The sequence below is a fragment of the Cydia splendana genome, chromosome 13, assembly GCF_910591565.1.
Source record: "Cydia splendana chromosome 13, ilCydSple1.2, whole genome shotgun sequence".
In the NCBI taxonomy this organism is placed as follows: domain Eukaryota; kingdom Metazoa; phylum Arthropoda; class Insecta; order Lepidoptera; family Tortricidae; genus Cydia; species Cydia splendana.
The window spans coordinates 4471855-4495229 of NC_085972.1; the positions used below are offsets into that span (position 1 = coordinate 4471855).

The 23375-nt window shown below is 37.1% G+C and overlaps 1 protein-coding gene across 5 annotated transcripts in view; it reads left to right on the forward strand.

The window, feature by feature from the left end:
* Positions 1-23375, forward strand: part of LOC134796357 (POU domain, class 6, transcription factor 2) — a 237559-nt gene that overhangs the window by 47953 nt on the left and 166231 nt on the right. For all 5 annotated transcript variants that reach the window (XM_063768519.1, XM_063768518.1, XM_063768520.1 and 2 more), the window contains exon 3: positions 18732-18829. In XM_063768519.1, the coding sequence (XP_063624589.1) occupies positions 18755-18829 (75 nt within the window). In that variant the 5' untranslated portion in view covers positions 18732-18754. The remainder of the gene's footprint in view (positions 1-18731; positions 18830-23375) is intronic.

Below are 23375 nucleotides of genomic sequence, written 5' to 3' on the forward strand. Positions count from 1 at the left end.
TAGGATTTTAATCTTTTATTGCAATGGTCAATTGGTCAATGCATGTGCATAAATGTAACAAGCTTGAAACGTCACATTTGACACTGACATACCTAATCCATATCGTTTCTAGGTCTATTAACTGACGTATCTTAAAGTTCGAATCGGGCCGATAATCGCGGCAGTAATGCGGCGGCAAATGTCACTCACGGCTACCGCCAGAAATTTAAGGTTATAATGAATGCATAAAAGACCCGGTGTTTAAATTCTAACACAATTACACCCCGCAAACCCGTGCAAAACAAACTAAATTACCGACACAATAAGTGTCAAAACTAAGTACAGATGTAGTGCATAATTATTTTCCATCGTATTTTCACGGAAACGTTCGAACGTATCTTGCTATTTCAGTCAGTCTCGGCACAAACAGTACTGAGGTTGACTCAAGTAGCATAACAAATACGAACGGTTCCGAGAATATACGATGGATAATAATTATGCACTACATCTTGTAAGTAGATATGGGGCATTATCTTGGAAAAGGGACCTTATTGTCGATGGCGCTTACGCCGCACAGCGTCGCGCCGCATTGTATTTATATCGGAGCATCATTAATAATGGCATAAGCGCCATCGACAATAAGGTCCCTTTCCATAGATAACGTCACATATGATTACTCGAGGAACTAATAAAATCTTTGAGAGAGAAAAGAGAATAGAGTGTATAGAGGCGGACTGTCAAAGTAAATTATGTAGCCACTGTAAATTTACTGCTATCTTTCGACAGAAGGTAAAACTGTTGGAACGCCATTTGACTTTGATCATTATTCTTTCACTGATGTGTTAACTTGTTAAATATGAATATTAACGCCATCTACTCGACTGTAGGCCAAAGGTATAGTGTAATCTTTTCGAGCGATGGCACCATAACCTTCAGCCTACTCTCGAGTGGATGGCGTTAATATTAATATTTAACAAGTTAACACATATCAGTGAAAGAACTGTACCTACATAATTTACCATGACAGTAACTCTCTATTTCAAATTCTCTTTGCTATCATGTAATGAGTGTATGCACTCAGATGCTCAGTATCGGGTTCAAAATGCGCCCAATTTCGAGCACAATTACACCCCGCAAAACCGCGCGGGCACAAATTAACTTACCGACACAAATATCGGCCGATCACAATCGTTTCACTTTCACTGCGCTTAACCCGCTAAATATAATAATAGATCAACGGATACATATCACTGGGATGTTCCGAATGCTTGACGAGTAGTCCGGGAATCCAGAGTAACACATTGCGTATTAATTTTATACTGTAATTGTCAGTGTATGATTATTACCAATAAAAGATCTATCTATCTATGGCTTCGCATGTGTTAGAATATTGTTATTCTATGTACAAATTGTATTACGTATAAAACTGACCTGTTTCTCTTTGACGTTCAATGTTGATAATATATTACACTATTTAAACACTTAACACAACATTACGTGAATTTTACAGAATTTGCTATTTATGTGGGTAGGTACGATACGAAACCACCGTTGACAAGAGAAACAGTAAGTCTGTTAACTTACTACTTAAATTTGTAAACTACTTTGAAGTAATTATATTTTGAATTAATATTACTGATTAATAATTATGTATAACGGAGTTTATTGAAAATATATTCTAATAGTTTTATTCTGCATGATTCGATAAATGGACGAGGTACATGAGAAACTACTTCTGTGACGTCACTTATCGAATGACAAGTGGCATGATAAACCAGTTGCCAGGTAGAAATTGGTATAAAAGGGACCGACCCATCCATTACTGATCATTCTGCTTTGAGCATTCTGCATTCTGCTTTGCCCTGCAGCACTGAGTTAATCATCGCCAAAGGAGTATTGAAAGTTAAGTAAATACTATGTTGGTAATTATTGTAATAATTATGTACTTACTTGATTAATTAGATGTATTAATTAATTAATAATTAATTAAATCATCTCTTACTGAATTATAAACCAATAGTGATTGTGTATAAGTTGTTGATGATAAGGTTAATAAATTGGATTATTTAATTTAATAAAACAGTTTTATTTTCAATTACATCTGTTTGTTATTTTATTTATCTTACTTAAAACTTAAATAGTATCTAGTTATTGATTTAGCAGTTTTACATAATTATGAATCAAGGTAAATAAATAACTTCCTGACAAGTTTTACCTTGAAAATAATATTTACTATCAGTTTTGTGTTTTTAATATTTAATATTTTAAAAAATTATTCATTTATCTAACACATGCGGCTAAGGCTTCTTACGTAGATACACTTCTCTTTAGCGATATCGTAAACCCGTAAGGGATTTCTAATGCCGGCTGTACACATTCGTCGAGAGCCTCTCGCCAAGAGTCTCGGCACCGCTCCGATCCAATCGGAGAAGGGCGAGACGAGACAAGTAACAGCGAGATGAGGAGGGAGCAGTATGTACACACTCGTTCTCGGTCTGTCTTGGAGTCTCTCTACGAGTGTCTACAGCCGGCATAAAGGAGGTGCAAGCATACGATACCTACCGCTCGCCGAGAGTCGGATCCAATCGGAAAAGCGCGAGACGAGACAAGAAGGGAGCAGCAATATTAGGTACACACTAGTTCTCGGCTTGTCTCAGGGTGTCTCGACGAGTGTGTACAACCCAAATTTAATGTAGGTGTATATGAAGACTGTGGGCCCGATTCGAACTTTAAGATACGTCAATTACCTGATTGACGTATCTTAAAGTTCGAATAAAAACGCACACTATGACATCGCAACATGAGATCCATATATGTGTTTAAGTTGGTCGTATAGTTGTCGAATAAGTGGCTTTAATTTTTTTATGTATAAAAATTATAATACTTGCTGTGAAATAACTTAATTAACTTATAAAAACTTGAGGTCTCGTTACGTTGGTCCTCCGAACATTCGCCCGCGCTCGCGCCAACAATACGGCTGGACGCGTCCACTTTCGGTTTCAGCGACGGTTTTAATATACGTATTTACCTTCCCGGATTGCAGTGCGTATTTCGATTGCGTTCGGTGCCGGTAAATTAGTTTGACGGACGTTAAAATTGCGGGGTTAGTAGGGGCATTCCACGAGACTGTCGCTTACATAACGCAATTCTTCTAATACTTCTGGAAATGCTGAGTAAGCGATATTGGGTCAGGTAATATTTCATGACTTGGCTAACAAATTGGCAGTATATTCTCGAGATTCACGTATTTTATTGAGGTAGCTGCCTTACAAGGCAAAAGCGTTATGTAAGCGACAGTCTCGTGGAATGCCCCAGTATCGGTGATCGTAATGTTCGGTGGTAAAGGCAGGTAGGTCTTTCAAACAGCTTTGATTATTACCTAATTATACACAATTTACCGCTATTAAAAAAAAGTTGTGATCAATAAAAGTTTTGATTGTCTAAAATAAAATTATATATATGTCTATAGTTTTGATTGTCTAAAATAAAATTCTATATATGTCGTATGTCTCTTGCGAGCATTACAATATTTGGCGTTGTCAACATGCGCGTTGTACAGTTGAGACCTTAATAACTGCATGGAGTCGCCTTTAAGAGCTTACCACTCTGCCGAAAAACTTGCACAACTGTGCAAACTTTTGTATGAACTGACATGGCTATTTGTACGTTACGTAGAAATCATGTAGAAATAGCAATACAATTGACGTCCCCTCCCCCGCTAAAACTGACTGTTTCGTACAGAAAATGACAGCCATGACGTCTCCAGTTACTAAATGCGCTAAGGTTGAGACGCTCACCACACAATCCCTGTGGGGTAATTATGAACTCCAGTAAGATTTCTATAGATATTCTACATAGTTCGTTGTATGGGGAAACAGTGAAATCTAGCCGCTTTAGGTCGGACACCCTACGAAAGTATAAAATTGAAACTTTGACCTCAAGTAACTTTAAATTTTCTTAATATCTCCACATTAACTATGCTCACGCGCACCCATACATTACACCATCTTTTTGCACCAATAAAATACTCTTTGTCACCACATTATGACCATTATAAAGCGACAAGTCTTTGAACTAGTGTATTAATAGTCTTAAAGTTTATAGCGATGTGCTGATGTGTGATTTAATGACTTGGTAAGATGAATTATGTATAAATACTGTCATTGTTATGCTTATGAGAGATATGAGTTATCGTCTGATGATGCTGAATCGTGGTTTAAAATAGATTTAGGAAGGACCCAAGTATCATAAGTCATTGTACATCTCTGGGAGAAACTACATACAGATCTAGTGCATAATTGTTTTCCATCGTATATTTTGTCGGAAACCTTCGTTTTTGTCAGGCTACTTCAATCAACCTCAGTACTTTTTGTACCGAGCCGGACTGAAATAGCAAGACACGTTCGTACGTTTCTGTGAAAATACGAAGGAAAATAATCGTGCACTACATCTGTATGTAGTTTCCACCAGAGATGTAGTACTACGCATCCTCGTAGCGAGCGAGTTTGTTAAGAACCAATAGAAAATTGCCGCTGAGCGAGGATAGGTAAATGAAGTGATTCTATTGGTTCTTTTATTCATTCTTGATTCTCCTTTTGGGATTATATTTAAAATAAGATTCGCATCTTACGATAAACGTCGTATAAATAATTAACTTGTTAAAAAAACATGAATTGGAAAGACCAATCAATATTAATAAAAAAAAAACAATAATTCATGAGTTTTAGATTCAGTCGAATTTTAAACTTGGCAAGTTTTTCCCAACACTAGTTTAGAAAGTTAGTGCAATAAAGTTGTTTACGAGCTATTTAGTGTTAATGTTGAGTATAAACTGAAGATGGCTTAAGATCTAATTTTGCCAGGCTAAAATTATCTCTAAAGGTAACATTCCATTTCTGACCGCAGCTGCACTACTGCTCCGACATGTCGATGTTATTGTCAGTTTCCATAGTAAAATGAATGACAAGACAATATGACAGTAACTTCGCAACAGTAGTGCAGCAGTCGTTAGAAATGGACTGTCACCTTTAAAAAAAAGTTGAATACTTTTAGTTTACAATACCGCCCAAAATCAACGTCAGTTCTGATTATAAATTAAAGTTACTTAGCTTAAGACAAGAACGAATGTCTAATGAATGAAGTGAGGTATATTCGGGTAATTCCAAAAAGAAAAGAATACTAATAAAAAGTGGCGGTCAGTTGCGAAACGGGACTCTTGTTACAACGGAATATGAGTAGTGATTTTTAATGATTTTCGGGATTACTTAAATTTCTAAAATCATACCTTAATTAAAAAACCGGGCAAGTGCGAGTCGGACTCGCGCACGAAGGGTTCCGTACCATAATGCAAAAAAAAAAACGAAAAAAAAAAAGCAAAAAAAAAACGGTCACCCATCCAAGTACTGACCACTCCCGACGTTGCTTAACTTTGGTCAAAAATCACGTTTGTTGTATGGGAGCCCCATTTAAATCTTTATTTTATTCTGTTTTTAGTATTTGTTGTTATAGCGGCAACAGAAATACATCATCTGTGAAAATTTCAACTGTCTAGCTATCACGGTTCGTGAGATACAGCCTGGTGACAGACGGACGGACGGACGGACGGACGGACGGACGGACGGACGGACGGACGGACGGACGGACGGACGGACGGACGGACGGACGGACGGACGGACGGACGGACGGACGGACAGCGAAGTCTTAGTAATAGGGTCCCGTTTTACCCTTTGGGTACGGAACCCTAAAAAGACGTACGTTGTGAAGTCACTGATGTCTGCTATCTCTATAATCAAGACCTGATTTACACGAGTTTAAGCAAATTTAAACTTCAAGTGTAAAAATAAGTTCTAACTTTATTTTTCCTGCAAATAAATTGTTGCGAAATAAACCTTAAGAAGCGAATAAGAAACTGCCCAAAGCAATTTTCTACTCGGAGCTCTCTTGTGGAAAGCGGAAGCAGGGGGGCCAATACCTGCGACATAAAGACGTTCTCAAACGCCACCTCGTCGCTTGCGGGATACCGACTGACTGCTGGGAGGGCATTGCATTACAAAGATCGGAATGGCGTTCTAGTGTTCATAAGAAAGTAGATCAATTTGAGCAGCAGCGTCTGGAAGACCTAGATGCTAAGCGTCATATCCGCAAGACGCGACCAAAGCCCTCCTACACATACACCCGCAACTCGACTGGACAACTCCATTGCGCATCGTGTGACCGCATCTTCAAGACAAAGTTTGGTTTTGCGAGCCACATTAGGGCATTTCATAATCCGGATAAGAATTGTTAATGGAGTCGCCATTGCCGAATACGGCAAGGAAGGAAGAGATATGTATATCGTACCTATAGAGTGTGCGGAAAGAGAAGAGTCGTGGAATGTATTGGGCCCCATACCTACAATTCCACGGCTCTTCTCTTTCCGCACAAACTCTTTAGTTCTACAAGAAATAGTAAAAAAATTATCGAGGGCGCCACTTCCTACGTAACTGTCACATTTTTGCCGTAAAATGCCTAAACATGGCAACAATTTAGTAAGGAAATTTTTTAGTTCCATTTTATATTTTTCTACTATTTTATGTCGCACCATACCTATTTTTTTTTTCATTTTCACAAACATCTAGCAACATTCTCCAAAGCACCTTTGTAAAAAGTGAAATATAGAACGAAGGAAATTCAAATTTGGAACAATAAGGGTGAAATAAGAAGTGATCGGGACACTTGGGGGGCAATGAGGGTACTACACGAGTGCCGCTCGAGTCACACTCGAGCTGTGGCTCGAGTTTTTTTTTAATTATTTGGAATTTCCTCAAGCACGCATGGATTTTGTGTGGAACGAAGTAGCGGCGAATAAGTAGGTAAGTAAGTCGATTTTTTGTGTGATGACAATTTGATCATTAAAGCTTTCTGTAGATGATTAAAGTTCACTGTAGAAAAATCTGAGCCTGGTTTGAGTTTTTTTTATTTTTTTGTATAAAGTAATTATTTGGAATTTTCTCATGCACGTATGGATTTTGTGTAGGTAAGTAGATTGTATTTGGATTGATTGAATATAGAAAGATACCTATAGTAATTCAAAAATAAACAATGATATGCTTACGTTAGATTGATTGCAATTTATGAAATCTAAATTATACCTTTTATCTATAGACAAGACATGACAAGTTGTCAATAAATATGACTTAAGGCGTCCGCTAGGTGGCGCGGGTGCACGGAGCGGGCGCACGCTCGCGGGTGCCATTGTCAGTACCGTCTTTACCATAAGAGCACACGGGGCCGGTGCCCAGGGCCCCCAACCTTCGGGGGGCCCCGAAGGACAGACAGTAACAGAGTATATTTTATTACCCATAATAAATAGAAGATAATAGTAGAAAAATGTTAGTTTAATTAGCTTTCTTTACTTTCCAAAATGGCCCCAAAAGTTTTATGTGCCCAAGCGCCGCAGCATAGTTTACTGGCCTGGACATTGTAGGTAAAATCAGTTGCAGTGGTCGCACACGTCCGCGCTAGTTATACGTGTTTTTTGCGAGTTCATACATTTCCTACTTGCTACTTGTGTTTAGTGTGTAAACAGGCCCCAATGTGAACGCCAACCACACTTATCCCGCAGTCACATTTAACCGTATTGATCTTAACTTTTTTCCTACAAACGATAATTTTACATTTTGGTGGGGCACCGGTGCCGATCACTGATAATTTTATACAAAAACATACTGTATTTATACTAATGATATTTCCAAAATCAAGTGTGAAATTATTCAAAAGGTTATGTATTTATAAGCATAGCGAGCTGATTAAAAAATCAACATATTCACAAAGCTCGCAACCCTCGTTAGAAATCAACCGTCACTGGCCGAAAAAAAATAATTATAAAACGCGCGTAATTCTTATTTCGAATTCAAATTAAAGCCGCTTAATGCGCGGGAGCGACCGTTAAAAAAAAAGAGTTGACGAGCGCTCGCCGAGGGTGGTAATTTTTCATTAATTTAAGTTCACCATTCCCTGTTTTGTTTGCTTTTAATCGCATTTCTAATTAATCCTGGAGTATAACGTGACAACTGTCGACTATAGGCCGCCATTTTTTTTCTGAGTATAGCAGATGTCGGCCGATTTCCATTTGTTTCTGAGATTAATGATTCGCTGCGATTGTGAATTTTTCCGGTCGACTTTTGTTGTTTTAGAAGCAATTTGTACGCTTATTTTTGTTTCGTTGGAATCGAGAATGATATTCGAAACGGCTGGACAAAGGGGTGCCAAGGATTTTTTCTTTTGACGTGATAATAAAATCAATTTTCTACTAGCACGATCTGGTAATTAAACAGCCTAAACGCCATGTTTTGCTTATATATTCTTCAAAAATTATCTTTAATTACTATTAAAATTACTTTGAAATTCTACATATCAATTTGTTTAATATTTTATACGATTGATAAAACAATACAAAGAACTAAACGACAATGCTAGTAAAATTTCAAATGTATATAATTGTCCCTTCTGCGTAATTATTCTGTGAGGCAGGGGTGCGAAACCCGTGGTGGACACATTAACACATTAATCTATGGCACTGCTCGGGCCACGGTTCGATCGGCAAAGCAGTCGCCAACCTAAATTAAGTAACAAACATTTTAACTGTAGGTCAAAAATCTCGGAACCTGTAGGAAATATTATATTTTAATTTTATAGACATGGTTAATTCTAATCCAAAATGTGTGTGTGTTACGTGATGAGTATTTTTAATTAGAGTTCAAAATGTATTGGCAATTTAGAGCAAAATCAGTGGAATGTATAGTGTGAATTAGCGATTTCATTTACTGTTAATAGAGCCGCAAATTAAAAACAATAAGAAAGTTTTTATTTGTATCAGTATAGTGTACGCGAAAGAGAAACCTACGTGTTAGGGATGGAAAATGTCAAACATAAGTTAGTTATTAGAATGGGTTAAAAATTATTGGCACTAAATAGTATAATAAAATACTTTTTGAGTTTTTAAAAATCCTTAAGGTTACATGTTAATTGCGACTGCATTACCGTTAGAAGGTAATTTTATCAAGATATTGATATTAAATAAAACATTTCAATTCTACCAGCTGAAGCACCGCTTCATAATCATTATTCGTAAGTGCCTGGCTCTTGTCGTGAGAGTAATCGCCATTCCGTTCTTCTCTCTGCCACTGTTTTCAGCTCCTGATACGAAACAGATGCCTTACAAACTATGAAATTAGTAAAATACATATATGTGGCCACTCTGCGCTTTATTCTATGACTCAGGCGACGCGTAGACACATTAACTCATTAATCTATGGCCGTGCTCAGGCCAGCCGGCCGAAAGACCTAGCCAGCCTAGCTGCTAGAATTGATAGGTGACTCCGGTGAATGCTGAGGGCCGCAAATGGATTTACGTGCCTAGGTACAGAATAAATAATAGTACTAGGTACAGAAGGTTCACTCTCTAACAAAAAGCGTCTATTACGACTGATATGACCGCAAGGTGGCGCAAGCGCGAGCAGAAGTCCGTTCCGTAGCGGTGCGCGGTCTACTTACGGTTAACCACCATAATTGGTGTGGGCCGCATGGACTTGTAGCGACGCGACGAAACCGCCTGGCCTAGGTTAGGTATGGCTATGGCTAGATATGGCTTATATCTATTTCTACCTGAAAGGAGTGTTTTATCAATGTTTGATAACTGAAAATGAATACTTCAATACACTGATTGATATGCTTTAATTTAAATATCGGTATTACAATACGCTTATGTTACTCTGTCTAAACTATCACCTGTACGGTTACCATCAGTTTGTCACTGACATAAACGCCGTCGAGAACGTAATTTACTTTCTATACATCCCGTTTGCACTAATATGCGAGTGCGAGCGAGATGTATAGAAAGTAAATTAGGTTCTCGACGGCGTTTATGTCAGTGACAAACTGATGGTAACCGTACTGTTCAAACCTACCTAAGTATCTACACCACCTCCAAGATGACAATACAATATACCATACTTAGGGTCGGTTGCACCAAACCGTCTGTCACCGTTACAGCGTTCGCAAAATTTTATTGTATGGGAAGTTTTATACTACACTGCTGATTAACATTAATCGGTCCGTTAAATGTGGTTGGTGTAACTGGCCCTTATCGGTTAAACCGTTAACGCAGTGTCAAATTTACTGGTAACCATGGTAACTCCAGGTTTAACCGGTTAAGCCCGGATTAGTGAATGGTGCAAGTGGCCCTTAATCATACTTTGCAAGGTAAACGATATAGGTCATATTGAATTACTTTTTAGAATAGATTCAACTAACTGAAAGAATTGGTAGCTTCCATACATTGGTTTTTTTGTAGGATAGGATAATATTTATTTTTGGACGTGTGAGATTTTTTGATTTCTAATTCCATTTGCATGGTTTAAGATCCTAGAGAAAATGTTAATAGCCAAACGGTTAAGTTGTTTTGTATATTATTATATACCAAGAAATGTAATCGGTGATCAGGAACCAATATTTCTAATTCAGTCATCGATGGCGATCACAAATAACTATGGGACCAACCTCGAAATCACAAAAAAATGCCTGTTTCATACATTTGGGTTGGTCCGATGTTGATAATATATTTTCTATGAGAGAGTTAATTATTTTTTCGCGATTTTGCGGTTGGTTTCATAGTTAAATGTGATCGCCATCGATGACTGAATTAGAAAAATTGGTTCCTGATCACCGATTAAATTTCATAGTGTATAATATTCCGTCAGTACCTAGGGATGCACCAATACAAACGAATACAATATTGTACAGATTGACATATACAAATTATCGCATCTAAATACGATTTACTCTTTGTCGTAGGGTGGCCAAACGCGAAGGTAATGTATCGTGGATACACGCAGTACTTCGGTAATCTATCCGGCCAGAGATACGCTCAATCAAAACTAATATAATACTGTACCTACATAAATAGTATTTTATGCAACAGTTACTTAATAAATACTTAATAAGGATTATAATTCTTGACTCTACTTATTACAAATAATATAGGCCTCGAGGTGAAAATCTTACCAAGCATGTAAATTCAACCATGTTATTTATAACCTGGAAAATTGAAATGGAGGCAGAGTACTGTCATAACTTTAGAGAACAGTTGCACAATGTGGTATTGTGAAACTTCTAACATTAATGGGTAATAAATGTTCTATAGTGAACAGAAAAGTACACTGTTATCTGTCATATAAAAAAAGATTTTTGTATTAAAAACAAAAAAAACTACGTTATGTTATGAAGTTATAGACCAAGAAAAGTCTGCAGTGATTTTGATAGCCCACGCAGTGCAAGTGTTACTTTAAACGTCAAACTTCTATGAAATTATGACATGTAAATAACATTTGCACTGCGTGGGCTATCAAAATCGCTGCAGACTTTTCTTGGTCTAACTCTAACAATCACGGGCAAATAGGCAATCTTACAATGATAACGTTTGTGACATCGACAGTACCAAACAGTAGCCGTCCTTTAATGTGGCCAACCCCTAACCCCCTGGAACGAGGCACTTGCGTTGCACCCCCCTAAATAACACCTTTATGTGATGTCACATTATGATGTGACGTGGTGCGAGGCTTGACCTATGGTTGTACTTATCGTTGTCATGCGTACATGTTAACAAATGATGGCCACGATAATGTAAACATTATTTTACAGTACATATGGTCCTATTTTCCCGCCCAACCCCAGAATATTTAAGTCAATATTCATAGCTCGAAAATATATAGAAAGATTACTCACTAGGATCATTAGTTTAAATCAACTATAGCAGAATCACCATACCATCGATACTAGGAAATTAAATACATACGATTATTCATACACACTCGATAGAGCATTAACTACGATGACAACTGCTAAATTCAACTCTATCCTACAAGAAATAAGCCTTATTTTCGGGGAGCAAATGTTCTGTATAATGGATGCATTTCTCAATTCATCTTTACTTAGAAATTAATGATTGTTTAGCCTAATAGTAGGATTTCGCTAGACTGTTATTTAAATTTATGCAGATACATGAAATGATGTTGAAATTCATATTGGATGTATGAATTATAATTGAGTTCTCAAAAGATTCATAGGTAAACGTCCCAGGTTGACTATACCTCGCGTGTCCATTTTGATGATTCCTATGACAGTTAATTTTTATGGTTCCGTACCCAAAGGGTAAAAACGGGACCCTATTACTAAGACTCCTCTGTCCGTCTGTCTGTCTGTCCGTCTGTCTGTCTGTCACCATCAGGCTGTATCTCATGAACCGTGATAGCTAGACAGTTGGCATTTTCACAGATGTGTTTCTGTTGCCGCTATAACAACAAATACTAAAATGTACGGAACCCTCAGTGGGCGAGTCCGACTCGCACTTGTCCGGTTTTTATATGGAACAGCTGTCAAGCAAAAATTTTTGTAGAAGAATTTTTTTGGAACAGATAAATTTTTTTTAGAAATAAGTAGGTATAACATTTAAGTAATAAAAATACGGTAAAAATATATTTCTTGAATATTTTTTTTATTAAGCCCAAAAGCGACTTGGAGTAACTGTCATAGGCTTTGCTTCACCATTCGAGGCGTCAGGTATAAATTGGTAGTTCTTTAGACCAGAAGAACTTTTGTTTTTTTTATAGAGATAAATAAACTTAATTTATAGAATAAATAAAAGTTGTATGTGAAGTCCCCAACCCGCATTGGGCCAGCGTGGGGACTATAGCCCAAACCTTCTCGCGCATGAGACGGAGGCCTGTACCCAGCAGTGGGACGTATATAAACTGAGTTATTATAATTTATTTTTTATATTAATTGTTAGAATACCTACCTTAAGAAAACATGAGGGAAAAAGTGATGAATAATTAGGTATTTTTTTCTTTTTCTATTTTCCCTAATACCTACTTATGTTCACACTGCTAAGGTGAAAAGTTGTGTGCGCTACATGAGATCAAAGCTATTTACATCTCGAGCTTTTAATTCCCTTGCTACCTAAGGATTTTATATTAAAGGAAAAAATGGAAAAAGTTACGCTCCCGCAACTACCGCAATCCGTGCGTTTGCTCTTAACCAAAATTTGGAATAAATATCACTCGCAGACGTATATGCTTGTTTAAAAATTGGTTTACCTAAGGATTGTATATTATAGAATCTTTCACGACACTCAAAATAAGCATTCGGAGAAATATCAACATTTGCTCTCTTGTTGCACAAATAACTATTTCCTCGTCACAGATCTTAATATTTCGTCTACGGGCTAAAGTAACATTGCCTAAACAGGGCTGCAAAGTCAGTGCACCGAGTGCGATATTCGACGTGCCCCCCTCCCCCCTCTTAATTCGCACCCGTACCCGTTGGCTACTTCGTGCGTAGGTTGCCTACGCCGTACCGTTTTGAAATTCGAAACCATTGCAGCCTTGCCTAACCCCTTTCTTGATTGTATCTCACAAGATACATTTTTCATGTTTTTTAGGGTTCCGTACCCAAAGGGTATAAACGGGACCGTATTACTAAGACTCCGCTGTCCGTCTGTTTGTCTGTCACCAGGCTGTATCTCATCAACCGTGATAGACAGTTGAAATTTTCAATGATGGTGTATTTCTGTTGCCTTGCCGCTATAACAACAAATACTAAAAACAGAATATAATAAATATTTGAGTGGGGCTCCCATACAACAAACGTGATTTTTTTGCCGTTTTTTGCGTATTGGTCGGGAACCCTTAGTGCGCGAGTCCGACTCGCACCTGGTCGGTTTTATTTACATTTTCGGAGAATTTTTTGGTTGCTTTATTCTATTCTTATGTTCTAAATCCGTCTTTGTCAATTAAATGATTCAACCGTCTATCCCCCTTATTCATAAACGCGCTACAAACCTCAATTAGCTAATAATCGTTTGTCCTTTTGACTTATGTATTTGTAAGAAAGGGATAAAACACAATTGAACTAAATCAGGCCCGTAAAGTTTTATGAATAAGGGTGTTAGTACCCGTTTGCAAATTCAAAGGGTTACCCTAACCCTAAATGTTAAAAAGAGAACATCCATGTATTTTAGGTCTAAAACGCATCTTAGACTATAGCCGCAGGGTATGATGTGCCCCCCTATAGTGGGGAGGCTGACCGAACAGTAAGTCTGGCCTAATCCTATCGGAAACGAGCCCCCATCGCAGATCGACCGGCGCACGGTTTGTCTTGAGATAACGTTTTTGAATGGGTTTATCGATAATAAGGTGTGATCTTGCAATTTTGATGTGAATGAAACAAAAGGTGAACCTTTCATTAAGGTAAACGTACTGCTCGACGCGGTCCCAGTACATGTCATCTTATTGAAACTTAAGTGATTGTCAGTAGAGGTGACAGCAGGGTGTTGGGCATTGTGTGTGGATTCAAATATCGGTTGTGCTTTATGGAGCAGAAAAACACAGTTTCGAATAAAATGTATATGACTAAAATATATTGAAATATGTATAAAATTGGCCAGGATTCTTATCATACTCATACAAGAGGTTAATTATTCCATAAACACATACCTAGATTAGACGACCGGTCTGGGCTAGTGGGTAGTGACCCTGTCTGTGAAGCCGATGGCTGGGTTCGAATCTCGGTAAGCGCATTTATTTGTGTGAAGAACACAAATATTTGTTCCTGAGTCATGGGTGTTTTCTATGTATATAAGTATGTCTTTATCTATATACGTATGTATATCGTCGCCTAGCATCCATAGTTCAAGCTTTGCTTAGTTTCGGACTAGGTTGATCTGTGTAAGATGTCCCCTAATATTTATTTACTTATTGTTTTTTTTTTCTGCAAATAAATATTGATTGATTGACAAAGTAGGTACCTACTCTTACTAGACCTAAAAACTAAAACATGTCACGACTATCTATCTACGATATACAATACTTTAGCATCATTCCACAGATAGCATCGACTTCCTAAACGCAAATTCAGCCGTTCTACACTACCCCTTACTTACAGTTACAGTTACCACCCCATGCATCTAAAAGGGGGACATTACAAATTAATAGGACAAAGATCGCCCGGATCCCAAATTGAGTAAAAGCCCTAAAAAGTAAAAACAAAACCACATCATGAGTATCAGCGATGTACAACAATAGTTCAGCTTCATTCCACAGATAGCAAAATGCATCGCAAATTCAGCCGTTCTACACGACCCGTTACTTGCAGCTACCATCCCATGCATCTAAAAGGGGGAGTTTAATCATACATATTAATCTTGGAGCACATTACAAATTAATAGGACAATGACCGACCGCATCCGAAGTTGGGTACAAGCGCTAAAAATTTAAACTCGTCATGAGTATCAGCGAAGCACAACAATAGTTCAGCATATTCCACAGATAGCAAAACGCATCAACTTCCTAAACGCAAATTCAGCCGTTCTACACTACCCCTTACTTCCAGTTGCCACCCCATGCATCTAGGAGGGGGACATTACAAATTAATAGGACAAAGACCGCCCGGATCGGGCTACGAAAATTTACAGGCCGTCTGCATTGGCTTTATGATCGACTAACTTATAGTGCTGTTATATGTGTTAGTCTGTGGCTTAAGGATTAGGTATATGTACCTACAGGCAAGTGTAAAAATATGGGTGCACACATCTTACTCAAAAATATATCCGGGTCAAACAGATCACTGTGTTATGTCTTTCCTGTAGACATACACAAGAGTTAAGGGCTATAAAGGTTAATTTTCTTATTTAACCCTTATCCACGTGAAAAGGTCCTCCTTTTATTTAGAGAACTATGATAAAATCATTACTTACACGCCCACAAGCTGTTAACTATAGCCCAAAGGAGAGAAAAATGTGCTGTTCGCGATAACACACTAGTTTTCTCTCCTGTGGGCAGTTAACAGCTTGTGGGCGTGTAAGCAATGATTTTATCATAGTTCTCTAAATAAAAGGAGGACCTTTTCACGTGGATAAGGGTTAAATAAGAAAATTAACCTTTATAGCCCTTAACTCTTGTGTATGTCTACAGGAAAGACATAACACAGTGATCTGTTTGACCCATCCCGTAGCTCTTATGACGGCGAACTAAGAACTACGGGACATATTTTTGAGTAAGTTGTATGTTCTCATATTTTTACACTTGACTGTACGTTTATCAAAATATATATATATAGTTGGTCAAGCAAATCTTGTCAGTAGAAAAAGGCGCGAAATTCAAATTTTCTATGAGAAGATAACCCTTCGCGCCGCCTTTTTCTATTGTATAAATAGGGGAATTGGAAAAGAAAAACAATGTCAGTTTTTCAGTAACTAATGTCAGTTAAAATATTATGATTATTTAAATCCATGTTTTGATTTTACGTCTATCAAGGTTAGATGGGATAAGATAAACAATAAGTACAAGTCTTGTAGGGAATTTCATTTTACGCATTAACGCACATATTTTTAGTTTAAAAAAAGAAAGAGTGTAGTGTGTTTAAAGGAGCAATTCTTGTTTATTTATTATTTTATATATTTCGGGGATCTCGGAAACGGCTCTAACGATTTCGATGAAACTTGCTATATGGGGGTTTTGGGGGGCGATAAATCGTTCTAGCTAGGTCTTATCTCTGGGAAAACGCGCATTTTTGAGTTTTTATATGTTTTCCGAGCAAAGCTCGGTCTCCCAGATATTAACTATGCATACTAAATATTACTTAATATACGAACCGTATACTTGTCCGGCCAATCGATTGTTCGAGCATCTCGGTAAAACCGGCTTGAATTTTGGCACGTTGCGTCGGCCGTTTTCGAGACAATGATTGGTTGTGTCTTAACAAGTCGTTAAGGATCAGTCCCCCCCCCCCCCCCCATCCCCTTGATTGGGCTATGTATCGTGTCGTTCAATTCGTGCTAACTAGGTAATAGTAAAGAGAACAGAGTGTACAGAGACGGCTTGTGAAAGTAAATTATGTAGCCACTGCATATGTAAATTTACTGCCATCTTTCGACATAAGATAAAACTGTTAGAACGCCATTTGACTTTGATCCTTATTCTTTCACTGATATGTGTCAACTTATTACATATTAATATTAACGCCATCTACTCGACTATAGGCCAAAGGTATGGTGCAATCTTTTCGAGCGATGACGCTATAACCTTCAGCCTACTCTCGAGTAGATGGCGTTAATATTAATATTTAACAAGTTAACACATATCAGTGAAAGAATAATGATCAAAGTCTAATGGCGTTCTAACAGTTTTAATCGTCTGTCGAAAGATGGCAGTAAATGTACTGTAGCTACATAATTTACCATGACAGTAACTCTCTATTTAAAATTCTCTTTGGTAATAGTGTTCTATGATGTAGAGTTATTTGTTCTTTATCTTAACACGTTCACGGACGCCTAGTGACGTCATGTGTCATAGGCCAAAGGAAACAAAAAACGACGCGACTGCTATAGCATTCGTGTCCGGCGTGTCCGCGAATTGTTAACAAGACTCGAGAAACTGTAACACCATACATACTTTGGTTATCTAAGTAAATGACGCATATTTTTGCTGCAAAAATATTTTTTTTTCTAAAGAGGATTCAAGGTTCTGCACAAAATTCAAGTATTAAACGAATTTAAAAGAACTTTTTAATACGGGCTGTATTAATGGCTAGAGTTAGACCAAGTGGTCTGCATCGATTTTTATAGTACACGCAGTGCAAGTGTTATTTATACGTCATAATCAAAATCGTTGTAGACTTATCTTGGTCTAAATCTATTAACATTATACATAACATAATGATGTCAACTATCTAACACGATAAAGTGTTATCCTTATTGCACCATGTGTATAACATGACATAAATCCCTGTGTAGTACCATATTTCCTTACAATATAAAAGATCACATTCCAAAAGTTCACACGTTACGGAACACGTATCACCTTAACAAACGAGTTTCAACGCAATCGCCTTCACAACTAGCTTCAAATTCCCCTGTCCAAGAAAAAGGCGTGTAAGAGGAAAATCGTAACGGTTTTTCTCGCGACCTGTCCCAACATGCTTACGACGCAAGGTCAAGTGCGGGGACTCCTACAGACTACGTGTAGGTGCCGGTGAATGGAATGTGAGAATCATTCGTTCACTTGAGTTATTGGTGTTCTTGGCATTGCCATTGCGTTGCTTTTTGGTTTGAGATTGGTAAAAGTGTTCAATCTTGTTAAAAGAGGACGCTCGATTTAATATCGATATGCGCTTGATTTAATATTTATATGGCGTTTTAACCGACTTCACAGTTCGCAAATTTGTTTTTTTTTTTCGAGTAGGTATAAATGTATGAGGAATATTTTGGGATATTTTTTTACTTATTTGTCATTCGGGCAGAATATAATGATTTGGGTTATAAGTACCTACTTATAGTGATTTGGGAATTGTAGAATAGCAATTCATTTGTATTTATTCGCTTTTAAAAAAACATCGTAAATTATAAATTTTTGTGCGAAGTCTGTTCGTATTATTGTTAAAAATTATAATGGCTAAAAACCAATCTTAGTTATTTTTTTTATGACTTGATTACTAATGTGTCATTAAAAATATTTTGAAATTACAAAATACAAACATTCCAATATGAATAATATAAATATAACAACAAGCTTTCATTTACAAATTTGTTTTTTTTTTCTACCTAAATTTACGAAAAATATTCAATAAGTTTCTCAACATTTCGCAAACTGTACCTAAATCTGTAAACATTATTTAATAATTACCTACAACTAACCGAGTTATGTGTTGTTTGTCCGCAGACGAGTCGGGATGCGAGGCTGATATGTCGGAGGGCGCGGATGTGGGGCGCCACTCGCCGCCCCGGCCGCAGCAAGAGCCCATCAACCTTAAGAATGAGGTGGGTTACCTTTACCCTATACCATACCCTACACACCCTGTATACACACTATACACATACAGGCTGATATATCGGAGGGCGTAGATATGGGTCGCCACTCGCCGCACCGGCCGAAGCTAGAGCCCATAAGCCTTAAGAATAAGGTGGGTTACCCTTACCCCCCTACCCTACCTATAAGATACACACATCCTGTTAACACAAGTTTTTACACATCCTGTTGATAATATCTGAAATTTTGTGGGCCCCTCGGCGCCGCCGCTGCAGCAACCCATAGACCTTAAAAATGAGGTACCTACCTACTTAGGTAACCCTTACCCTATACCCAACCCTATCTACACTACAATTTTTCAAATTTTAATTTTTATATATATATATATAATATATATATATAAAAATTAAAATTTTAAAAATTGTAGTGTAGATAGGGTATATATATATATATATATATATATAGTATATATATGTAGTGTAGTGTATCTATAGTATAGTAGCAGCAACAGCCCATTGGGTTACCCTTCTTACTCTATACCCTATACACATTTATCTTGTATCTGATGTAATCAATATTCCTTTCTTATCGTACAATAGTGTTTACTTACTTACTTACCCTTCCTTGACTTACCCTTTACTATGTTGACGTGTCGTTTCACTAGTTTACCTGTTTATACTAGCTAATATGGCGTGCGCCACTTACAAACCTTGAGAAAGAGGTAAGAACCATTACCATACGGTAATACAAGTTATACAAGATACACGTGCCATATGGTATAATATACAATATAGGGTTAACGTATAGAAGTTACTGGCAATTTTAAATATCGAATTTATGTCATCTGTGTTACAGTGTAAATAAAAAACCCAACTGTCAATTAAAAAGCTAGTATCATTTAAATATTCCCAGAGTCATTTTAGCAGTTTTGAATCTGTACGGTTACCATCAGTTTGTCACTGACATAAACGCCGTCGAGAACGTAATTTACTTTCTATACATCTCGCTCGCACTCGCATATTAGTGCAAACGGGACGTATAGAAAGTAAATTACGTTCTCGACGGCGTTTATGTCAGTGACAAACTGGTGGTAACCGTACTGGAACCTTCTTTTATTCCGTTATAGTTCAAAATTCGATTTGAATTTGCCCTTTTAATATGATATCGGGTTTAGGAAGTTAGTTATACCTTGTTACCGCGAAACTTATTAGCACGAGCAAGCGCTACAGCTCACACATGAGCCACTCGCCTTCGCTCAGACTTTATGAAGGGCCCATCAACCTTAAGAATGAGGTGAGACCCTATTGTTTACGCTAAGAATAGCACGTGTTTAAGAAAGAGGCTTCTTTGTAACCGTCTTATGTTTTTGATGTAAGGTTTTTTTATGCTGGGAACTACATATTTAAATGGCTTGTAACGTGGGCCATACTGAAAGTTTCTGGATTCTGATATATGAGAAGACTTATTTTTTCTAAGTGGCCAGTCCAGGATTTTTCAGTATGCCCTAAGTACACTTAACTCAGTGACTCTCAAAGCCACACTTGCTCCATCCCACTAACCCGGGGTAAACCGGTTAAACCGTTAACCCAGTGTCAAATTCTACTGGTAGCCATGGTAACTCCAGGTTTAACCGGTTAACACCGGTTAGTGGGATGGTACAAGTGGCTCTATAGTTTAATTGGTTTAATATTTACTATGATAAACATACTCGTAATGACATAAATAAAAATATTTAAAGTTACGATTTACAAATTTGATCAATTGATATTACCTAGTTTTATTACTTGGTGGCTTAATGCCTCGTTTCTGCAGCGCATCAGGGATGTTCGCAGAAGCACGCGTGGACTGCTTTTATGCGACTATGCGCAAACGATGCACATCCCTGGTGCGCCGGGTGCGGGCCAGCCCCAACCCTATCCTGTGTGTGATAGCAGACAGACTTGACTGCCCGTATATGAGACACTGCTGCGAAATGCATGCTTCCAGCAGTGTATATATATTGTAATAGTTAATTAGGTACTAACATTAGGAACGTAAGTCTACTAACAAATCTGTATGAGTCCATAGTTGCTCGAAATAAATGTTTTTCATTTTTCATTTTTTCATTCATTAATTTCAGTCACTATCCTTATTTTGGTATTTACATTTTTCGACTGTAGGTACGTATTTATCCAAGACCACATTTTTATTGCCTTCAAAGTAAACTGTTATACATATAAGTTAAGTAAAAAGAGTATTGTAATTGTATTTTTCTTTGTATGTAATTCTTCCATACATTGATTTCATTCGCATAGAATTTGCTCTAAAAGCAACTTGATTTGTAATATTTATTAGTATCACAATTTGTTGGAGCAGCATTGTAAAATCTACATTTGTAGCGTGACAGGCGACGTCAATTACATTAGGTACTGAGTGATATGACGCACATTGAAAATACGATGTATTTAGTTTTTATGACACAGTTGGGAATATTGCACATTTGCTAAGTTAACATTCCTAGGCATTTTCACAAATTGTTGTATATGAACTTTAACCATATATAAACATTAAACATACTTATATGTTTTTAATATTCCGAGAAATTTTGGGTTATTCTACTCAGTCACTAGCACTATTTTATTAGGAGAAAAAAATGTCCTTATTTCGTTTCATTGCATTAATTCGGTTACAATTTACATTGTATTGTATTATAATTAATAATATCATGCATTGATTATTTTTGAATTTCCATAACGTTACTTGCTACTTAAAAATTTAATCAAAAATTATCAAAATGAAATAAAGTCCCCCGCCGCGTCTATCTGTTTGTGTGTTTGTTCGCGATAAACTCAAAAACTACTGAACGGATTTTCACGCACCTATCAATGAGTGATTCTTGAAGAAGGTATAGGTGTATAGTGTATAATTTGCTAACCCATGCGAAGCCGGGACGGGTCCCTAGTATGAGATATAATATGATTCGAAGTTTGGAACGAAACTCTTTGTTCTTCAAGTTATCGTATATTAGAACACACAGTACTTACTACATTATATTGATTGCCCTTTGCCAAATCGTGCCCTTGAACCTGAAGTTTGCCTCAGTCAATGACCAGCAGACATAACGATATTAGCTACATATAGGCATCGGCAGGGGAGTTGTGATGAAAGATACAGTATATGTAGATATACTAGTACTAATTCTAAAAACGGGAGTGAATTAATTAGTGATTATGATTTAAGTAAGTGCACGATATTTAAGCTTAGTATATATGCCTGTTTAGCGATGCTATGCTATGCTATCGGTATAGTGTAATGTAAAATAACACTAATTTTAAAATTTCGCTCTCAACGCTTCTCGTGCATGATTTCAACTCTGGTGCCGATGCCGATACTTACCTATTTGTTTTATTTCTTATGTCAAAGTTTGTTAATTACTATGATACTTATATTCAAAACGTATCATATGGAAAATCTATCAATATAATTGAGTTGGCACATCATAGGCATTATGACAAGATGGCTGAAACTGTCCCGAATAGCGCCCTTGCCGCCCTCAGGGCTCGAACTGGTATTTAAAAAAAAAACCCTGTATTAGCCCAATATTTAGAATTATTTTATGCTCTTTACGTAGGACTGAATCATGTATTTAGGTAACAACTTTGTGTTTTTAGTTTGTCCCATTAAAAATGAAATAATAAACCAAAGAACGAAAAAGAACGTAATAATACCGGTATTTTTGTATGGATCAAATACCGGTTTCCGACCCCTGATGGCCGCCCTCGCTAAGTGGACTCGGTATTCTCACTTGCTTTAGCATTTGAGTGAATTGCAAAAAAAATGTACATAGTTAAGCACATGTAATTAGTCTAAAGTTAATTGATTCCATTGAGTTACCACAGTTAACCCATTTATATTTAAGTTACATGCAAGAAAGTGTGTTAGCAGCTATAGACTTATATGTGTACGAATTAAGTACAATAAATACAATACATCAATACAATTTACATGGATAATTTTCGTAACACAAATGAATGTTAAGACTAATCACAGCTTCTTAACTGCGCTTAATTACGTACAATTTTTTTGCAATTCACTCCTTTTATTGTTTATAAAGTTTCGCCTCTTTATGAATGCACTAAAATAAACAATGTTATTGGAATTAAAATAATTTTAAATCTGGTAATTTAGGTCCAATATTTGTCCACAAGTTCCATCTGCTACCAAGGCCCAGTGAACTAGAGGACATATTGGTCAGAGTTACAAGTCGTGTCATGACTAGAGATGCCCCGAATAGTGAATTTGGCCGAATACCGAATACCTAATATTCGGCCCCTCTCTCGGCCGAATGCCGAATATTCGGCGACCGAATATTTGAGTCATAATTTTTATGAAAACTGTTCGCCATCAACGCACAACGTTTGCTAAGATATATTTTTATGTTGAACAGAATTACCTAATGAATGTAATTAGAGTCAACAAATCAGACCCATGATAAAAAAAATATTGTAATCAACAAATGCTCAAACACGTGCCTTCGTATTAAACTACTTTCCAAGAATACATTTTAAATATTAAATA